Source organism: Canis lupus, chromosome 20 (genome assembly GCF_003254725.2).
Source record: "Canis lupus dingo isolate Sandy chromosome 20, ASM325472v2, whole genome shotgun sequence".
NCBI lineage: Eukaryota > Metazoa > Chordata > Mammalia > Carnivora > Canidae > Canis > Canis lupus.
The window spans coordinates 27751923-27773660 of record NC_064262.1 but is presented as its reverse complement, the minus strand read 5'-3'; the positions used below and the strand labels follow the sequence as shown (position 1 = coordinate 27773660).

Sequence of the window (21738 nt, the reverse complement as noted above, 5' to 3'; positions counted from 1 at the left end):
CACACAACAAACGACCAGATATGTGTGGCTGTATGCACAGTAGCCGGGACCAAGCACTCCACTTGGAAGGGGACCCCAGTCTTTCTGCAGCCCCAACATCCACATTAGCACCTAGGAAAATGCCTAAAAGGTCAGTGGCACGTGGCTTTCCTTTAATGAGTTTCATTTAAGCTTTCAAGTGCGTTTCCAAAGAGTTCGTGTCAACTCGATGGTCAAGATATTCTAAGTTTGGTACTTAGTACCCACCCCAAAACAGCTGTAAGTTGAATTGGAGAAAAAAAGGGAACAACTGGGCAGATTTTACTGCAAACTGAAAAGATGATTTGATTAACACAAATATCTTTGAGTGCCTCTTGAGAAACATTTGTAAATCAAAATTAGCAAGGAGTTTACCTATACAACAAATTCTTTCAGATTACCCATGGCAGAGGGAAATTGTTTCATATCATTCAAATGTGTCAAATTATAACTAATAAATTCAAAATATTCTTTCTTGTGTAGTTTTATTTAGGAGATGTATTATAGTTCAGAATACTTTCTTGAACAATTAACAACTGCTAGATAGCACTCTGTTAGGTGAGGGTTGGAAGGTTTTGAGATAAATTGCATAAACTCTTGGTCTCAAAGCCCACACAGACTAATGGAGATTGTGGCAATAGAAAATAACAAAAGCCAAAAAAAAAAAAAAAAGAAGAGGAAGAAGAAAGAAAGAAAGAACACAAGCCATGCTGTAGGTGCATTGTATGCAAAGTGAAAGATAGCACATTGTATAAAGGAAATAATAACAGATAACAGTGCAGAGTTTCTAGAAAATCAAGAGGAACTCACCAAGAAGACCATAAAAGTTCTAAAAAACTGTACAGTCCTTGGGGACCTTGAGTGGTACAGTGGGTTAAGTGTCCAGCTGTTGGTTTTGGCTCAGGTTGTGATCTCAGGGTCATGATCTTAGGGTCGTGAGACCGAGCTGTGTGTGCTCAGTGTGGAGTCTGCTTTGGACTCTCTCTCTCTCTCCCTCTGCCCCTCCCCTGCTTGCTCACTCTCTCTCAAACAATAATAAATAAATCTCAGAAAAAAATCATAGAGTCCAGCTCCCTAATTTTAAAAATAAAAAAAAAAAAAGAGGCTCCTCAAAGTGATGCACTCTTGGCTAGTTAATGCCAAATCCAGATCTTGAACCAGGAAGCTTCCTTTAAGGAATTGTCAAAGATGTGACCAAGTGCTATTGTTCTTATTGGCTTTCTTGAAAACCATTCTAGTCATTGTGGGTTGAAATATCAATCAAACTTTGACTTGCAGTTTTTAAGGGAGTAGGATTCATCTTCCTACTTCCCATCTGGCCCCTTATCCATTCTCTTCCTGATATATCAGTGAAATAATTTCCCCTAATGCAAATCTGGTTATGCCATTACTTTTTATTGAAATACCTGCTTAATATCTGTTTTCAGTCCTAGACCTTAAGCCACAAGAGTGCACGAACATGTCCCCATCAGTCACTGAGGCATCCCCAACCCCCAGCACAGTACCTAGATTCAGAACAAATAAATCAACTTCAAATCCTAGTGTTTTATGGAACAAGGAGTTATTTTTTTCTTTTTCGTGTGACAGTCTGGAGTGAGGGTTCAGGTCTGTAGCAGATTTACTCAATGTAGCCATGTAGAGACCCAGGATGATAGTGGTTTTAACATGAGGTTTCCAAAGTGCCCTGGATAATTTCTACATCAGTCAGGTGGAAATGGGAAAGAACAGAGAAGAGCTTACATGGAAGGTGACCACACTTTTCCACTTCTTTTCCATTGGAGAGAATTTAACCCTGTGGGGACATAAATGCAAGAAACACTAGGATATGTGCACTAGACATACTCGAGCATGTCTTTACTATGTGGCAAGGAGAAAAAGGAGTTTGAAAGACAGATGACTTTCCACCCACAGGGTCAGTGAAGGTTTACTGAAAACAAATTAATTTTTAAATCTTTGTATTGCTTTATTTGTAAAAAATATTTTATTTATTTATTTAGAATGTGTGCATGCAGGGGAGGGGCAGAGGGAGAAAGAGACAGAGAATCCCAAGCTGACCTCCACTGAGCACAGAGCCCAACATGGAGCTTGACCTCAAGACCCTGAGATCATGACCTGAGCCCAAAACAAGAGTCTGACCATTACGAGACTGAGCCAGCCAGGTGTCTCTGTATTGTTTTACTTGAGATGTTGAAATAAATACCCAAGCTCCAAAATCATTCTGTTTCTCTCATTTTGTTGGCAGCATTTCGATATCAAAACAACTGGCTACAATAAAAGGTAAGTCATGGGGTGACTGCAATGGTACGTATTTCTCTTCTACAGTGATAGCACACAAAGAATAGATATAAGAGGACATTAAAGAATGCCAGAGATGTAAGAGAACTTGTGGATACATCCTTAAATATTCATCATGTTCTTTTTTTTCCATTGTATCATTTATTTTTTTAATTTCTTTTTATTGGAGTTCAATTTGCCAACATATAGCATAACATCATGTTCTTTTTTAAAGATTTGAGAACCGAGGTCCAAGAATTAGTTTGCCCAAACCTAGACGGTCCATAAGAGGCCAAGCAAAGATGAGAGCGTGGATCCTCTGACTCCTAATTCAGGCCGCTTCCCATGAGTCCAGTTGCCTCTCTATGGGCAGAATCCTCAGTGTGTCCAGAGCAAGGCCATCAATATCTAGTTCACAAATGGTCATTGGACTCAGGATGTAATCGACCCCCAACTGCCTCTGTTGATGGAGTGAAAACACAGTATGGCCAACCCTCAAAATGTAAATATTTCCCCTCAATTCAATTTTTATCAGGAAAATATCTTTAGAGATAACAATATTGACATGGAAGGAACAATATAAGAAAAAAGTCATTCAAAACTTGGATCATTATTCCAAAATTTGTGGCTTTAAAATGTTTACAGAGTAATGAACATAAATGGATATTACTATATTGCAATTGTCTTTCTTCCTAGGTGTCTAGCCAATATCTCCAAAGGAGACTCTGTATTTTTATTTAAATAAATCTCCATCTCGATGAAACTACTATTTTTATACTATCACAATAAGAAAGCTATGATTTCTGTTTTACAATTTAAATGATTTTGGATACTTTTGATAATTGTCCCACCACATGTCTAATACAATTTATCCCTTCTCGGAGGTTGAGGGGAGTTGTAACTCTATCACTCTTACTGCCCTTGAAACACACATACACACACACACATACACTCACACACACACACACCATTCCTAGGACCTGACTCCTTTCATCGGACCATTGGGCCACATTATTCCCATGCCTTAAAAAAGCACAGGATAAACATGGCTCAACTTCCCAGAATAGGTTTTATTCAGTGGCAAGTGGTTTTAAATGTTATCCACTGAAATAAGACACAGGTAGAGCATGGACTAGAGGTCAACATAAACCCACATTTTTCTCTGCTGGCTGCTCGGCCCTATGCCCTGATCTCTTGAGGATAGGAATAGGGGATGAGTACATATTTGCCTCTAGTATCCAAAGCAGTTTTGTAGCAGAGAATTTTGAAAAGCACTAGCGTTTTGGGGAAACTACTGACCTAGAGAGACCTAGTTTTTAGTCCTGCCATATTACTACCTATGTGAACTGGGACAAACCACTTCTCTCCAGCAGGTTTTCATTTCTCCATTTGCAAAAAGAATTAATATTAGGAAAAGTTCTAAAATGAGGCAATTCTGACACCTTGCTTCACTGAGAGTTGGATTTCTATTATGCTAATACGCCAGGAACTCACTAGATCTAATGTTTAGAGCTGTGTGCCATTTTCCAGGGAAAGTGAGGGGAACAAGGCAGAGGATGGCTCTGAAGTTCTGGTCAGCTCAGTACAACACACGTATACCGAGGCCCACAACACGCCAGGGCCTGGGAATGAGTGTAGTAAAGATAAATAAACTGTAGTAACTGTCCTCAGGAACACACTGTCTAGAACTGCTCTGTCCAGTATAGCAGCCACCAGCCACGTGTAGATCTTGAGCATTGAAATGTGCAGTAAGTGTAATTGGTAAGTCAGATTTAAGAGACTTAGTAGAACAAAGTGTAACATATCTCAATAATTTATTTAGATTGATCACCTGTTGAAATGATAATATTTTTGATAGATTGGGTTAAATAAAATATGTTATGGAAATGATTTTGTAAGCTTCTTTTCACTCTTTTAATGTGGCTACCAGAAAGATTAGATTATCATTATGGCTCACAGTACCTTTCTTTTGGACCTCTCTGATCCAGAAGGAAATGTAGACAGATGAACAGTTTTAGTGTGAGGGTTATGATAAGTTTATGTTCAGAGAATTAGAGAAGCACAAAGGAGGGACATGTTGCCCAATCTGGGGGTTTGAGAAAGAGTCCTATGAAATACACTGCCTGAAAAACAATATTGAAAGGTAGTGTGCATCGCAGTAAAGAACCAGACTGCCTGTGTGACCTTGAGCAAGCTACTTACCTTCATGAGCCTCAGTTTCCTTACCTATAAAGTGGCGATGATATGGGGGAACCCACCTCTGAAGGCTGGTATGAGAGCTAAGTAGTTGAATCCTGTGCATCCTATGGAGGAATGACTAGAATGTCAAATACTGCTCTGTAATTGTTCATTACTATTATCCTCCAGAACACAGGCACCGGGAAATTAGGTATTGTTCTCTTGATATTGCTCAGTGGCCCATCCCCAGAAGTAGGACAGAGCCTAGCAATAAATATTTCCCCCAAAAATATCTGTTGCAGAACAGTATGAGTAAGAGACTACACACGTTTAGTATTGTTAAATCATAAAAAGTAAAGTAGGAAATAGCAGGTGAGGTCAATATGAAGTGCCTGGTTTAGCACCCTCTCCAACACTCCCCTTCCAGAGGCAAGAAAGCTGATAAAAGATGCCAAAAAGAGAAACATTGACCCTTGGGTTTTTACTAGGACTTAGCCCTTTACAATATGCTTTCACATATTTGCTCACAACTCTGTGAAGCAGACAGGGCAGGAATTAAAAGGCAACATGCTGAGTTTATTAAGGGAAGAACCCAACCATAAAAACAGGAAACCAAAACATCTCACAAAGTATCATGAGTTATTGGTAAGACAACCAGAGCATCTTGTTATCTTTTATTTGTAATATTTTCTAGTTCAGTTCTTACTATGAACATATGCTATGTCATAGTCAAGGGGGAAATTCCTGTTGGGTTTAAAAGAATGGTGGAGAAGGAAGAGGAGTTGACTCATTCCAAATAGAGTCCCCATCTAGAATGCAGATGGACCTGAACTTCCTCCTGGAGCTGAACAATATCTGGAATCCACTGCCTCTGTGCAGATGGCCTTACAAAGAGATCCTCCAAACTGGCAGGTGTTTCTACAGTCTTTGTAGTCAAAGAGACTTTCAATTCTTTCATCTGCCACTTCTGAGCAATTTGACCTTAAAACACTTAATCTCTCCATGTGTCAATTTCCAATATGTAAAATTGAGACACAAATAGTACTACCTCTGTGGGTTTTACTAAGCATTAAATAAGATTATGTTTGAAAGGCATCTGGCACCGAGTAAACAAGGAAGGTGTCTGTCATTATTTGCAAACTCACTCACAGCTTGCAAATACACCCCTTCCTCACCACAAAGGTGGAGCCTGGAGAGCAAGACGCTACCAGTAGAGCAGCTCATACTAAAGCCTTCCCAAATTGCTCCTAGTCGTTACTTAATAAATCAAATGGCCAAAATTACTGAAGGAATATTTACCTCTTAGGGAATTACCTCCTCTAAGCAATTTGCTTCATAAAGACAGAATAAATAGAGTTTATTCTTTAGCCACTTAAATTCAAGGTTACCACCATATAGCATCCCACCCCCTCAAATACACACATCCCAGGAAAGGCAGATAGACTCAAGCTAGAAGAATATACTTATCTCCTGGGATTTTGATGAGCAGCACAGTGTTGGGTAATCGAGGAGAATCTCAATTCTAACTGTGGGTTTCATGGATGTGGCCGAGATGAAGGGAAAAGGTGGTCAAGGATAGAGGGATAAAGAGCCAAAAATCAAATCCAAAGAAGCAGGGAATGTTCTGAGGCTGGAGCTCTAGGCTAGATGGAGAGCCAGCCACTAGACAAGCAGATAGAAGTAGGAAAGGTCAGGCATGAGCCATAGGCAGTGAGACTGAGGATCAGAAGCTAGAGAGGAGGGATGCCTTGGTGGCTCAGTGGTTGAGCATCTGCCTTTGGCTCAGGGCATGATCCCGGGGTGCCAGGATGGATCCCACTCTGGGCTCCCTGCATGGAGCCTACTTCTCCCTCTGCCTGTGTCTCTGCCTCTGTGTGTGTGTGTGTGTGTGTGTGTGTGTGTTTCATGAATAAATAAATAAAATCTTTTTTTAAAAAAGAAGCTAGAAAGGAAATCAGGGAGTAAGAAGCTGAGAACACAGGTTTAGCAGACATTCATTCAACAAATATATGTGAAGCACCTACTATGTGCCAGGCATTATCCTAAATATTGCAGGTTCCACAGAACACAAGACAGGCAAAAAAAAGAAAGAAAGAAAGAAAGAAAGAAAGAAAGAAAGAAAGAAAGAAAGAAAGAAAGAAAGAAAGAAAGAAAGAAAGAAAGAAAGAAAGAAAGAAAGAAAGAAAGAAAGAAAACAGAAAAGAAAAAGAAATCCCTATCATCATGAGGCTTATGTGTTCCACATGGATTCAAATTCAAGTTCTGCCACTTATCATTAGTGTGTCCTCAGTAAGGTCACATCATTCCAGCATCTCTAATGTGGTATGAGGATGAAGATACATACTGTTCCTGAGTTGGAAGAGTCAACATAGCAAATACATCAATTCTCCTCAAATTTCTCTGAAGGCTTACTACAAGTTTCTCTCTATATATATACAGAAAGGGAAATGGCCTAGAATAAACAAGATAATTTTGAAAAAGAAGAAAGTGGGGGACTCTCTCTCCCCTATGTTTGGGTTTACTATATGGCTACAGGAATCAAAACAATGTGTTGTTGACAGAATAGGGAACCCAGAGATTGACATACAATATGCCCAATTGATTTTTGACAAAGATGTAAAAATGACTTAGCGAAGGAAGGATAGGTATTTTCAACAACTGGTGCAAAAGCAATTGGTCATCCACAGGTTGAAAAAATGAACTTGCACCTAAGTCTCATGCCTTTTACAAAAAATGAACTCAAAATGGATCATGGATTTAAATGTAGACCATAAAATTATAAAACTTCTAGTTTTACATAGTACAAATCTTTCATAGGAGGAAAAATTGGCAATCAGACTTTATAAAAATTAGAAACTGTTCCTCCACAAAAGATCTCAATTGAAAGGATTAAAAAACTCAACAATTGACAGACTGGAAGAAAATATTTGCAAAGAAAAGTCTGATTCCTTTTCAGGGGCTGTAAGCTCTACATGGTCCAGTCTCACCTCCTTTCCTAATCAAACACCCTTCTAGGTTCCTGCCACACCTGTCTCCTTCCAGCTCCCTCAACCCGCCAGACTCCCTCTGATCTTCGCCTTCATGCGTTCTGCTCCCCAAGCCTGGGACATCCGGAATAACCCGAATCCCAGCCTGACACCCCCCCCCCAACACTTTTCACATGGCAAGATCCTTCCCATCCATTAGGTCTTAGCTTAAATGTTTGTCTATACACAGAGACCTCCAAGACTAGCTATCTAAGTAGTTTTCCTCCCAGATGTATTTTTAAAAATTTTTTCTGTCTCTGCACCTTTTTTTGCCTCATACATCACAAGTTATAAGTATGTGTAATATATATATATGGACAAATAACTATTGAATATACATTAAAACAGATTCATAGACACATCTCTTCTTGATTATTGCTTATTATCTCACTAGATTGCAAAGTATATTGTAAGAGGGCAGAAGCCACATCTAGTTGTGTCACTTCTGGGTGCTGAGTCCCTTAGGAAAATACCAGAAGTATAGTGCACTGTCAATACAAAAGTTGTATTATCTTTTGTTGTGAGAGTTGTGTCATCCTCTCTGATCATCATTCTTTGTAGCAACAATTGTTGCACATTACCTGGGCTAAAAGCTGTAGGATTTTGTTTTTCTTTTATTTTCTTCTTATTCATTCATTAAAAAGCATGTACAAGCACCTACTATGTAGCAGAAATTTGTGCCAGTCACTGGGAATACAGTGATAAAGATACGATCCCTGGTCTCTGGAACTTGCCTTTTAGTTGAGACGAAAGACCATTAAAAATGCAATGACTGTAATATGTGAGAAGTTTTATGATAGAGGATTGCAAGGGCCTAACAGGACAGAGAACAAATGACTTTTTTGCACCGCACCGTGTGTAGTTCTGTGTTCACTGGGTGCTACCCACCGGAAAGAAGTGAGTTAGCACCACCCTTCCAAGGGGTTGAAACCAGAGAAACCAGCTGGGAAGTCATTATGACTGAGGCTGTAAGTCAAAGGGAGTCCCTTATCCATCATGATATCAAAGAGCTTGCTTTGGATGCCATCCCCTGTATCACACTAGCATGAGGTGATGCTCTGACATAGAACCCAAACTTCACAAGAGCAGGACTTTGTCTTATTCAGTGTGGTATCCTCAATGCCAGAGTCTGAGCCTAGTACATAGTAGGTACCCCTTCAATATTTTACAGATCAGAAAACCAATGCTGAGAGACGTGAGGTGTCTTCCCAAGGTCACATGACAAACAGGTAGGCAATCTCATCCTAATTCAAATAATTCTTTTGCTCCTGAAGAAACTTTTGTTTCCATTATTTAAAGATCCAGAGTCAGATGTCCCTTCATTCCACTCTCAGATAGGTGGCAAAAATTCCAAGGACAGGGCCACATTGACATGACCTGCACCCCCTGGGTCCCTTGGGAAATATAACCCCATGTCTGGGAAAGGGTCATTCCTAACCCAGACTATGTCATTTCTTCCCTCACAGCTCTCAAGAAGGGCTCAGACCTGGAAAAAGCCATTGCCACCATCGCTCTGATTTTCAGAAACTCTTCTGACCCCGATGGTAAACTTGGAAAAGCTACTGCCAAAAATCTGCTGCAAACACAATTTAGGAATTTCACAGAAGTAAGTGAATTAACAGGCATGAAGAAATAGGAGCCACATCATAATGGAGGGCCCAAAGAGCCAACAATCATGTTGTTTCATTCAACAATGTCTAATGAATACCTACCATATGCCAAGAAGTGAGCTGAGCACTAGAGTTAATGCAATGAACAAGCTAACAATCCAGCAAAGCAGAGACACATGCTGAAAAAGTAATTAGAAATATTCAAATAACCATAAAACAGTAGAGCATGCATTTAAAAACAGAGGGACCATCTTGGGGTAGTCGGTCAAAGAAGCACTCTTGGGGGAAAAAAGGTATAGCTGAGATCTGAAGAATGAGCAAGAGTTGGTAATGCAAGGGAAGTGGGTGGGGGCTGAGAATGATAGCATTCCAAGCAGAGGGAATGGTATATGCAAAGCCTGGTAGGGATGGTCAATGACCTGGGACAGCCAAGAAGTAGTTGATGAGAAGGGAAAGCAGGAAGCACTAGGAGATAAGGCTGAGGAGGCAAAAAGAAGCCAAATTACAGAGGCACAGCCTGAGGGTAGGAGAAAGCCAGGCATGGCCTCTTAGTCCAGGACTAAGAAGTTACACCACCTGCAGAAGGAATTGGGGTGGGGGTCGGACAAAGAGAGAGTGTCTGTGACAGAGCATCCAAACCAAGGACAATGATGCTTGGGACGAAGGTGGTGAACAGGAGAGACATCTGAAAGGTGGAATGAACAGGATCTGATAACTGATTGGCTGTAGTGTTGAAATAAGAAGAGCAAATGTTTATGCCCCAGTTTCTGACCCTGGGAAGAAGTAGGTGGTGGCCTTATTCCCAGAGAAGACAAAGATTGGAGTATAAGCAGATTTGAGGTGAGGTGAGGTGGGGGAGAGGTGATGAGTTCCATGAGAATGTGTCAATTTTAAGATGTCCCTGAAACATGCCAGAGGAGAAACAGAGCAACAGGACATATGATTTGGGAGATCAGAATAGAGATTTGTGCTGGCAATATAGAAGTCAGAGTTAGGTCACCGACCTCAATTACATACAGGCATATTCCCCAACCTTCAGTCACTGAAATACTAATATTTTTCCCACATCTACCTATAGCCTGTATGATAATTCACTTAGAACTTTTTTCTTTAACTCCCTACTTAAATAAATTTATAGGAATACTTTATCATGATTATAAATGTCAATTCAGTGGGTAAAAATGGAAGGTAGTAAAAGAATAGATGACTATTAATTTGTATTTAATATTTATTCCTATATCACCTAAAACTGCATTACAGTCTACAAGCATTCTTTGGGAAATGCTGGCATAGGAGAAATGTGTAAGAAGAAAAGGGGGGCTCGTGCAAAGTCTAGACCACCAATATTTATTGGTAGGTAGAGAAAGAAAAAACTAAAAAGGAAGCAGTGTCTAGGGTGCTATGTGTGTTCTGACAAATTAAAAAGATAAGTATTATAATTCTATTAAAATGTAAATGTGTGGGCTTTCATATAGGACAGTTACATCAGGTGTCATCCACCAGGGGACGCTGGGCCAAGGGGACAACTTCCTGTGAATCTGATTATTTCAAAAGACTATGTGAGAAATCAACCTTGGATCTGGATCCACGAATAAGTGATTTTTTAAAAACCCAACTTCACTGAAACAGAGACTAGAATGATGGTTGCCAGGGCCCGGAGGGAGGGGGAAGCAAAGTGATATAGGTCAAAGGGCACATATTTTCAATTACAAGAAGAATAAGAATCCTTTGTATTGTTCTTTGAATTTTCCTTTTTAAAAAAAGACTTTTTCAGCCAGAATTAGTAGGCAGAATTTGACAAGCAGTAAGACGTTCTAGAGAGTCTTTAAGGAAGGTGTGGGTGAGTAAATCCTGTAACATTTGCCTACATCAGAGGCCAAAAGAATGACAGAATCCAGAGAGAAAAAGGCCTCCTGGCTGGCGGCTGGGCAAATCCTCAGAGAACTTTCAACAAACATGAGAATGAGCACCTAGCAGAGGGTCACTCTGATGTACAGTCACCTCCCCCCTCATGAGCAGGGTAGTTTCCAGGTCCCTGTGGAGGCCGAAGCCAGGGACAGAACTGAGCCCTCTACAGACCACTTTTCCCTATGAACACAGTGACTATGATAGTTTCATTTATAAAGTAGGCACAGTAGGAGAGTCACAATACTAATAATAAAATAGAACAATTATAACAACATACTCTAATAAAAGTTACATGAATGTGGTCTTTCCCTCAAAGTACCTTATTGGATGGTACTCACCCTTCTTGTGACCACGTGACTGAGGTGAAGGGAGGTGAGTGATGGTGGGCCCTGTGACCTCACATGAGGCTTCTATAGACCTTCTGATGATTTGTCAGAAGGAGAATGGTTGCTTGGGGACCACAGTTGATCCCGGGAATTGAAACTCTGGGAGACCTTGGATAAGGGGAGGGGTGGTGTTATAATTCTGAGAGCTCTGAGAACAGCTGGGGGGAAAAGTTAAAGCCAATCATTCAGAAAGACACCTTCAGCCTTGTGTTCCTCAGTGTAGGCTACACTTGAGAAAGGCAGCCAATTCCTGGATCTCCCGCAGCAGACACATCCCTGCCTCCTATGAGAGGCACCCAAAAGCAGAAGCCACACTTCAGGAGACTCCAGGGGACTCAGGGGCATTCTCAATTTTAATAGCAATAGTTTAACTTCATGGACCAAATGTGTAATGTCAGAATGCTGCCTTGGATGGAGCACCCAGTTCTGTGAGATTCCTTAAGGCAGGTAGGGGCATCCAAGGCCATGGCTAAAGATGGCAGCCCCTTAGTTACTAACCAGGCTTCCTCCTACATCCCCATGTGGGGTTCTTTGGTAAACAGAGATGGATCTTTTAGCTGAGGCCTGCATTCTGAGAAGAGCATCTCCTTTCTCATAAGCTAACAAGACTTGGGGGATCTTAATCCTCTGTAGTCAGCCAGATACAATAAAACTGAGCTTTTAAATGTATTGTTAAGAAGATATAAAAAAACAAGGGGTACCTAGGTGGCTCAGTTGGTTAAGCATCAGAAACTTGGATTCAGCTCAGGTCCTGATCTCATGGCTTGTGAGATGGATCCCTGCGTTCAACTCCCCACTCAGCAGGAGCCTGCTTGGATATTCCTTGCCTCAACCCCTTACCCCACTCACTCTTCCTGCCTCTCTCTCTCTCAAATAAATAAATAAATAAATAAATAAATAAATCTAGAAGAAGAAGAAGAAGAAGAAGAACAAGAAGAAGAACAAGAACAAGAACAAGAACAAGAAGAACAAGAAAGAAGAAGAAGAAGAAGAAGAAGAAGAAGAAGAAGAAGAAAAGGAGAAGGAGAAGGGGAAGGAGAAGGAGAAGGAGAAGGAGAAGGAGGAGGGAGAGAGGGGGGGAGAGGAGGAGAGGAGAAACTAAGACAAGATGGCTAGTCAGTCCCCAAGAGGGCTAGACCTGGGTCAACTCTGGTGCTCTTCCAATATGCAGAAAAAAAAAAGAGATCTAGCACACTTGGGTGGCTCAGTGGATTAAGCCTCCAACTTTGGTTCAGGTCTTAATCTCAGGGTCCTGGGATCAAGCCCCAAGGTGGGTCTGCACTCAGTGGGCAGTCTGCTTAGAATTCTTTCCCTCTCCTTCTACCCTCACTCATGCTCACTCTCTTAAAAGAATAAATAAATAAATAAGTAAGTAAGTAAATAAATAAATAAATAAATAAATAAATAAATAAATAAATATTTTAAAAAGAAAAAAGTGAGATCTACACCCACCTCTGACCCTTGAGCAGTGTGCCCTTTCACCAGTAAGTAATCCTATCTCTACCTTGGATCTGACCCTTTCAACGTAGCACTTAGTTGTCCCTGCAGTTAGGCAGGGGAAGCTCTTTCACCCTCACTGTTAGGTGGGACCTCTTGAGAGAAACAAGAGCCTAGAGAAACAAGAATGGTCTAGCCTGTAAGAGGAATGTATCATCATTCCTAAAGGGCCTTAGTCATTGCTGTGATAGCTTTTTACAGCTAGCACATGGGTGAGCATTTGGGGTTGAACTAAATGCAAACATAGCTCAGAATAACAGAGAACCAAATGACCTTAATGTTTTAATGCCACTTGGGAAGATATTTCACAAGCTGTGGTGGGAAACTAAAAAGCCTCTCCATGTATGTACTACTCATATGTTTTCCTTCAATCTATTTATGAGGACTATGGACTTGGGTGTGATTTATGATCAGACTAAATGCTGAACAGTTTTCCAAAGCACAGATTTTCTATTAGCATTTTTTATTTCACATATCTGGACATTTTTATTGTTCAGTGCAACACAGAGTGAATTTCTCCCATAACAAAGAGATTATGTTTTTAAAAAAGAAAGAGATTATATTTTGAAATTCTTTTATTAAAAAAAGATTTTATTTATTTATTCATGAGAGACACAGAAAGAGGCAGAGATATAGGCAGAGGGAGAAGCAGGCTCCTTGCAGGGAGCCCAATGCGGGACTTGATCCCAAGACCCCAGGATCACGCCCTGAGCCAAGGCAGATGCTTAACTGCTGAGCCACCAAGACATCCCATATTTTGAAATTCTGAAAACATAACGTATCTATGTTTCTAGAGAGGCAGATAGCTTAGTAGTTTAGAGTGTGGGCTCCAGGATCAGGAAGCCAAGACTATGAATTTGGCTCTATACCAATAGCTGCCTAGGTTGAGGCAAGTGACTTAATTCTCACTGAATCTTTGGTGATCATCTGTAAAGTGGGGATAATAATAATATATTCAATAAGGTCACCATGGAAATTCAGCAAAATAACCCATGAAAAGATTTAACATAGTGCTCAACTAGTGGCACTAGTAGCAACTTGACATGATATTGTTAAGAACATGTTATGTTACAATAACATGTTAATAACATGTTTCTTATTGCTTGTTACCTGTAAAACCAAGGTGGCAAACCAAATTTAGTTTTTACTTATTCTTTATTCTCACAGGGCCAAGAAACCAAACCCAAATACAAAGACCTCCTTTCTGAACTCGACGAGCACACTGAAGATAAACTTGATTTTGAGGATTTCATGATTTTGCTCTTAAGCATCACTGTAATTTCAGATTTGCTGCAAAATATATGGAGTGTAAAAATCATGAAATAAATAGCTTTAAATATGCAGTTAGACAAAATAATAGTAATAGTGTTAAACATCTAAAGATTTTTCTTCATTTTATTTTAAATTAATTGAGCATACTGCTCATGAATCTGGGATTGCCTGGGGGTGGTTCTGATTGCTAGTATTTAGATTCAATATAACTCGAAAAGTATATGCATACTCTTGAGGAATGTTTGAATAATATAGTCTCTGGGTGCTTTACAATAAGATAGATTTGATACCACTGAATATCAAATTGCTTTTGCTTCGTAGTGACTTAGAACATGAACACTTTCCTTATAGTCATTAGGTTGCTCATTCATTCATTCATTTATTCATTCATTGATATTTGTCGAGCCTCTAATTGATGGTATTGCTAAATATACAGTAAAGAACTATCTCCATAATCTCCACCCTGGAACATGCCTGCATAAGTCTAGCAGAAGAGAAGTAGACACTTAACAATGTATTAGTCAATTGTATATACGATATAACTATGATAAGGGCATCAGGATGCTAAAAGAGTTTATTACTTGACCTGGGTTCAAAAGTTATAGAAACTTTACTGACATTCTGCAAAAGGCAAAACTACCCAGGGGGAGGAAGATCAGTGGTTACCAGAACTGTGGGTGGGAAGCGAAGTTGTTCACAAATGGGCACAGGGGAACTTTTGGGGGAGGTGGCAATGCTTTATATCTTGATTGTGGTGGTGGTTACATGACTGCACACATTTGTCAAACTCTTAGAACTTTACACTAGATAAAAAGGGTAGATTTTGCTGTATGTGAATTATACCTGAATAAATGTGACTTAAAACCAAACACCCCAATATCCTTATAATCTCTGTCAACTTTTTGTTGCCAACCAACAACTTTTGAGAATATCTTTTAAAAGTGAGTATGTTTCAGGGACCCACATCTGCTTATATTCATGCTTGTGTTCCTGAGTTTAAATCACACACACACACACACACACACACACACACAGGTCAATGCCTGAGCCTTTGAGACAGACTTTCACAAAGACTTTTACTCACTGTAAAATTATTGTAACTTCCAAAACCCCTCCTCCTTATCTTGACTTTTCTTCCCAGCCCACCACCAAAAGCCTCACATACATATGTGAAGAAACCCTTTCAGGAGGGAGAACTTCACCCCTGGTCTCACCCTACAGTGTTCCCAATCCACCAAGACCTGACCCCTTGACCCTTTCCTTTTTTCCAAACCTCAGACATTCTAAGTGTAAGGGTTTACATATTTGTGAGAAAAAGCTCCAGACTTTACCCTCTATCACCATTTTAATAGGAATTACAAGTGTTCAACAGGGCGCATACTAAGTGCCAGGCACCCTTTTAGGGGCTTTACAAATAGTAACTCATTTAACCCACATAACAACTCTCTGAGGTAGGTATTAGTATTATTCTCTTACAGATGAGGAAACTGAAGGACAAAGGTTTTGATGTTTCCAAAGTCACATAACCAGCAGATTTGAGAGTTTTCTGTCCTCTCTGTGGGCAACTCTATTTTTTTTTATATTTGCTAATTTTTTTAATATTAGAATTCATCGTGAGCAATAATAGTATAATTCACCAGAAATAACTGTGCACATTTCAGGCACGGTGTGAGAGAGAGGCACCAGCTGGGTCCTGGGGAAGCATTTGGCATCCCTCAAATAGAACTCTGTGGGCTGCTCTCCCTCAAAGCCCTTTGTATCCTAGTCACAAGTAGCTGAATATGGCAGCCTGGGTGACCAATGAAAAGGTCAAATTCACACCTTTCAGGGAAGGGGAAAAGAGGTGCTGGCCAATGGTGTTATGAGGAATCTTGGAGCCATTCCAACCCTCTGGGATCCAAGTAAGAATTTTTGAAAATCCATCCCAGATGGAAAGTCACGCTCCTCTGAGGAGGATATCAATTATAGAATCTATTTTAGCTTGATGCAAAGAATGAAAACAGAGCCAAAGCACGTGAAGCACTAGTGACAGAGAAATCAATGAACATGATGCTAAAATAATAGATCACAAAAGCCTCCCTCACTTCTTGGTTCCTGTCCTAGACCGTGAGCTCTACTCTTAAGACAAAGGTGCCATCTTGAAATGTTACTGTTCATTGTAGGTGAGATTATGGATACAAATCTGTCTTGATATTTCTTGGCTGCAAGGAAAAAAACCCATTATATCACACACACACACACACACACACAGGAAAAGGTAAGGACTGTATGCATCACAGGGGGATATAATGAAATGAAAGATCAGAGAATTCAATTAATGTGCACAAAATACTGGAAGCAGTAACAGAAAGATTTTTTAAAAATTTTTTAAAGATTTTTTTTATTTATTTGAGAGAGAGAGCACAAGCAGGGGGAAGCTGCAGAGGGAGGAGAAGCAAACTCCCCACTGAGCAGGGAGCCCAATGTGGGGCTCCATCCCAGGACCCTGAGACCATGACCTGAGCCGAAGGCAGACACTTAACCGACGGAGCCACTCAGGTGCCCCAAGGCCAATATTTTGTGCTTAGTTTCTCTTAAATGAATTGATTTCTTGGTCTCTGCATCTGTCTACAATGTGGCCATTTTTCTGCATTCTCTCCTTCCCTCCCTCCTACCCATACTCCTTCATTCTCATTTCTAGCCTTATCTCTACCTTCCTTTTTATCTCTATCTCTTGACCAGTTCTTTCTGCTTCTTGGCACAAGAACAAACACAATGTCCCCATTGCTAATTTCACCTCTCTCTTTAAATGCTTAACAGACACTCAGTGGCAGCTCAGAAACCCAATTCCTATCCCCAAGAGAGAGAATCTGATTGTCTGCATTTTAGTAGGGACTCCTGATCTACTTGTCTGCATTCAGAGAAGCAAATCGCACACCCACTCAGCAGGGACTGTGGGAACTGAGTCTTTACAAAGTATATGGGCAGGTTCTGAAAGAAAGAAGGGAGGAGCTGGAAAAGAAATGATTGACGGGAAATTAACAACCATCTCTAATACAAAATCTGTAACTGGGACTGGAAGGTAATGTTATTTGCTTCTCAGGTATGGGTTCAGTAAAAGTGTCTTGATGGAATAATCTCATTTATTATTCTTAGTGAAATCTTTCTTGCATTGTCACTATATAAAAGGAGCTAACCTGAGCCTCCCTGGGAAGTTTTCCTGTGATTAAATAGAGATAAAATATTCCTATCCAAGAGCTTGCAATTTGGTGAGTGTGACAGAAACATACCCAGTCCTAGAACCCCTAATTTTCTTTATTCTAGTGTCTAAAAATGGGTCCAAGTATGAGATCAGGAATTGTGCTTTAAATAGTCTCTTTGTAAGAAAGGGGGAAAAGGGCTGGAAGAAAACCAACAGGAATGCTGCTCATCAGCTGACCTTCAGCATCAGTAGAGCTAATGAGTGCTCTTGGGGAGACCAGTCTGCTGAACCCGGAAAGGTGGTCCAGCCCATGGACAGGGCGAGACTGTATCGCAGAGATTTCAGGCCTGGAATATTTATTGTGCCAGTCTTCTTTCCTTCAATTCCAGTCTAGGCCACATGGATTCTCATCTCTCTTTGATCCTTTGGGGGGTACAATTGTGCATAATCTAATTCTGGAGGGGCCACCGCATGAAGTGGGTCTAGGCATTTCTTCCCCTCCAGCCCACTTGATGAAAACCGTGCATTCTTGTTACAAGTCTTCAATACATTATCCACAACTCTGAGTGTGAAGAAAGCAAACATACTGATGTTTTTTCATACCTGCTTGCTGACAAAATAGGAACTCTACCTACAGAGAGGCTCTTTGTGGTCTGGATTTCCCCCACTTTGTGTGAGTGTTCAGACTGTGCAGTTGGGAGGGCTCTGACCCTGGAGAGATCACCGACCCAGAAAAGTGGGCCAGAGAGAGGACCTGGGCCCTGGTCCAAGCCCGGTCACCAAGAGCTGTATGGCTCTGAGAAAGTCCTCCACCTTTTGTGAGTGTGCCTCATGCTTTCTTCAAATACAAATTTGGGATCAGAATGAGACCAGGTTTCCTAAAGACATTACTGTGGGACTCAGAGAAGCACACGAGTACTTCAGGTACGTGCCAGCCCCTACACACACATCTTGCTCTACTTTGTGTGATTCCAGACAAACTGTTATCATCATTACTATTAAGAGCTGCCCCTGATAGAGCATCTACTGCCGCCAGATACTGTCATATGATCTTTTACCTAATCCCTAAAACAGCTGTGAGATACTGGTGGTGTCACCTCCATCTCACACAGGAGAATGAAACCGAAGAGGTCTAGCGAGTTACTTCGGGTTGCATCAGTAAGTGGCAGATAAAACCCAGAACTCCGCCCACGCCTGTTTTGTGCCGTGGTCTGGCTCCTCCGTATGATAACGTGAGTGGACGTAAAACCAACAACGAAGAGCTTCTGCACTATCGAGGATCACACCCAATTACCGCAAACTCCCCTCCGAGGGAAGAGGAAGAGGAAGCGGCCACAGCTGCAGCGCACAGCTCCAGAACCCAAAAGGATTCTGCAAGAGCTAAAGCAGAGAAGCAGTAACAATAAGACATGCTTTTCCTTGCCTCTCCATGTCATTTAGGTTTAATTTTCTAGGCAATTCTTCCTTTGCAGGGAGGCATCGGAACTTTTGCACCCATGCAGACTGTAGCCCATGGTCTTCCTTGAATAAAGTGCAAATGGCAGGCAGGAGGCCAGGGGAGGAGAGGAGGGTTTCTTCCTGACAGTGGCACAGTGGCTTTTGCGGACAGGCTGATGCACGGTCACAACCACGAGTCTCCCTCCCAGCTTGCTGCCCCAGATTCTCTCTGGGTCTGAGTCTCTCTTACTTAGTAAAGGAGGGCCCTGTGGCCAGATGTGCCCTAAAGTTCCTTCCCATTCTGATACTCTTTTGTGCAAACCGAGAGTTCTTAAAAAAGATTATAACAAGGTGCCAGCGAGCAAATGGACAAATTTTAATTATTTAAAAATCTGTCTCTTGGGATCCCTGGGTGGCGCAGTGGTTTGGCGCCTGCCTTTGGCCCAGGGCGCGATCCTGGAGACCCGGGATCGAATCCCACGTCAGGCTCCCAGTGCATGGAGCCTGCTTCTCCCTCTGCCTGTGTCTCTGCCTCTCTCTCTCTCTCTGCGTGACTATCATAAATAAATAAAAAATTTAAAAAAATTGTTTAAAAATCTGTCTCTTTTGCTCCTCTTTGCTAGCTTTTGACTTTGGCCATCTATGGCAAAGCCCAATAGATAGAGGGCTAAATGTCAGTAAGCCAAAGATGTCCTAGAGGGGAAAAAAAGAGAGAGAGAGGAGGAAAAGCAGCAGATGATTTCTCCATGTTCTTTTTAGGTTAACAGCAGGTAAATATACTTTATACATGTTTTCTTTTTCAACAAAGATTTTATTTATTTATTCATGAGAGACACAGAGAGATAGAGAGGCAGAGACATAGGCAGAGGGAGAAGCAGGCTCCTTGCAGGGAGCCTGATGTGGGACTCAATCCCAGGACCCCGGAATCATACCCTGAGCTGAAGGCAGACGCTCACCACTGAGCCACCCAGGTGTCCCTATACATGTTTTATAAGTGCCACATAAAACCACAATTCAGTGGCCATTTACTGGCCTATCAGATCTTTAAAAGCAGGAGCCCTGACTATCTTGTATAGCATCCTGAACACCCAGAACAGCCCCTAGAATATAGAAGCTACTGGTGAATATTGAATGAACAAATATATGAATTAATGAGTCCTTCTCAAATGGAAGAAGTGCAAAGGGGAACATGAAGATATTTGCTTAGATGTGGGTCAATGTCATATTGGGGAAAAAAACCACAATGTGGTTTAATGTTAAATAGGCAAGCTGGGTCTTATTACAAAGACTGTACTCATTTTAAAAATCGGTGAGAATGAAGATTTAGAGTCAGTTTAAGATGGCTCTCACTCTACTTTAGCTCAGAACCAGCAAATAAGCAGTGTGGAGAATATTCTTAAGATCAAAGCCACAGTGATATGTGCTCATTGTTTAGGGGCCAATGAAGCCCACAGAGAGTGGACAATCCGTGAGGACAGAGGAGCCCAGCACCTGGAACTAACTGCCAGCTGTGATTATCTGGAAGCAGAGCCACATGGTCATCCTTCTGTGTCTTACTGATTTTTGGACCTCAGCCAGCCCAGCCATTTTTTTCACGGCACGTGTTTATTTATTAGATAAAACCATTTCAAAATTCAATGATTTATCTTTATATTCAAAATAACTGCACCAGCTTCATCTGCTCCTCACTACAGTATTTTGTCCTTCTTTACCTTTAAGGGTATACTTTGACCTCAAACAGATTGGAACCCTGCAGTGAGACAGGTTAATCCTGGGAAATTTGTGGACCCTTCACCAGGAGAGACAGAGGCCTCAGTGTCAGGCCAAGGGCTTATCTGGCTGCAAGGATGCTGTATCTCTACCAGCCTGTAAACTCCCTGTTTTCTAAAAATCTCTTTTTTTGAAAAAAGGAAGCTGTAGGTACTGGGGGCTTCTGGAGGACTTCATGAAAATCAATAATGAAATTAAAAGTGGGGAAAGGAGAACCACAAGGAGGTTTCTAAAGGATCTTCAATTTCTCTGACACTTTGATTCCCTCTGAAATGCATGCGTGGAATAGTGAAGACACTAAATTGCATAGTAATGTGGCTCCCGGCTCATGAGCCCTTCCTGCTAGATTTCCCTCCACCAGCCCCCTTCTTTGAGATCAGGATGGGAAGAGAGGTGCAGAATGAAAATCATTTGTAATCTCTGGGGTGACCATGTGTGAGTGAACTGGGCTTTCTTGACTCTTTGAATCCTTTTTAAATTAAGGTAGAGAGGGGTAATTGGGCTGAGAGAGGCGGGAGGCTTCTGTCTATGCCCTGAGGCCACAAACAAAACCAACTCTGATCTTCATTTCAACTGTTCTGAGTGATTTGGGGCTGATGCTAAAAGCTCTGGAAGAGGATGTCATCATAGAAATCCCATCAGTTTTTCCTGGAGAGCAGCTCAGCCTAAAAACCAAGATGCTTATTCATGTGTGCATCCTTGGGACAGCTGATTGTTTGCACTCGAGTGCTGGCATGCCCACACCAGATGTTCACAACTAGCACCTGTTCTGAATGGTCTGTGCTCATGCTGCATGGGCTAATAATTTTTTTAAAGACTTATTCATTTAATTGAGAGAGAGAGAGAAAGAGCAGGGGGAGGGGCAGAGGGAGAGAGAGAATCCTGAAGCAGACTCCCCACTGAGCACAGAGCTGGTACTCAGGGCTCGTTCCCAGGACCCTGAGATCATGACCTGAGCCAAAAATCAAGAATCTGCCACTTAACTCAGCCACCCAGGCGCCCCCAGGTTAAATATTTTGAATGTCATTCTGTAGCAGGAAATGCTGATGCCCAGCCCATACCTTCTCAGCACACCTGAGTTCACCTGTAACCCCAGTAGACTATTTCCAGCCCACTGACAACTTTCTACCTCAGGTACACGTGTCTCTCTTTCCTGGGGCCCTGGGAGCTTGCTCTATAGC

At 41.3% G+C, this 21738-nt stretch overlaps 1 protein-coding gene and 1 long non-coding RNA gene across 10 annotated transcripts in view; one reads left to right on the top strand and one right to left on the bottom strand.

Annotated features, from left to right (window-relative positions):
- LOC112666013 (uncharacterized) overlaps positions 1–21738 on the bottom strand; it is a 127575-nt gene that overhangs the window by 79193 nt on the left and 26644 nt on the right. Inside the window, exon 1 of one of the 9 annotated variants that reach the window (XR_003140661.3) lies at positions 11353–11421. The exons of 5 other annotated variants lie outside the window; for them this stretch is intronic. This is a non-coding gene — a long non-coding RNA (uncharacterized LOC112666013). Of the gene's footprint in view, positions 1–1758; positions 1805–11291; positions 11422–21738 lie in introns of those variants that run through there. 3 more of the 9 variants (XR_003140662.3, XR_003140664.3, XR_004807634.2) reach the window with 3 other exon arrangements.
- SNTN (sentan, cilia apical structure protein) lies at positions 21–15031 on the top strand. The gene is made up of 4 exons (XM_025456453.2): positions 21–130; positions 2261–2295; positions 8963–9102; positions 14065–15031. Exons 1-4 carry the CDS (start codon positions 21–23, stop codon positions 14221–14223), a joined length of 444 nt encoding a protein of 147 aa, XP_025312238.1. The 3' UTR covers positions 14224–15031.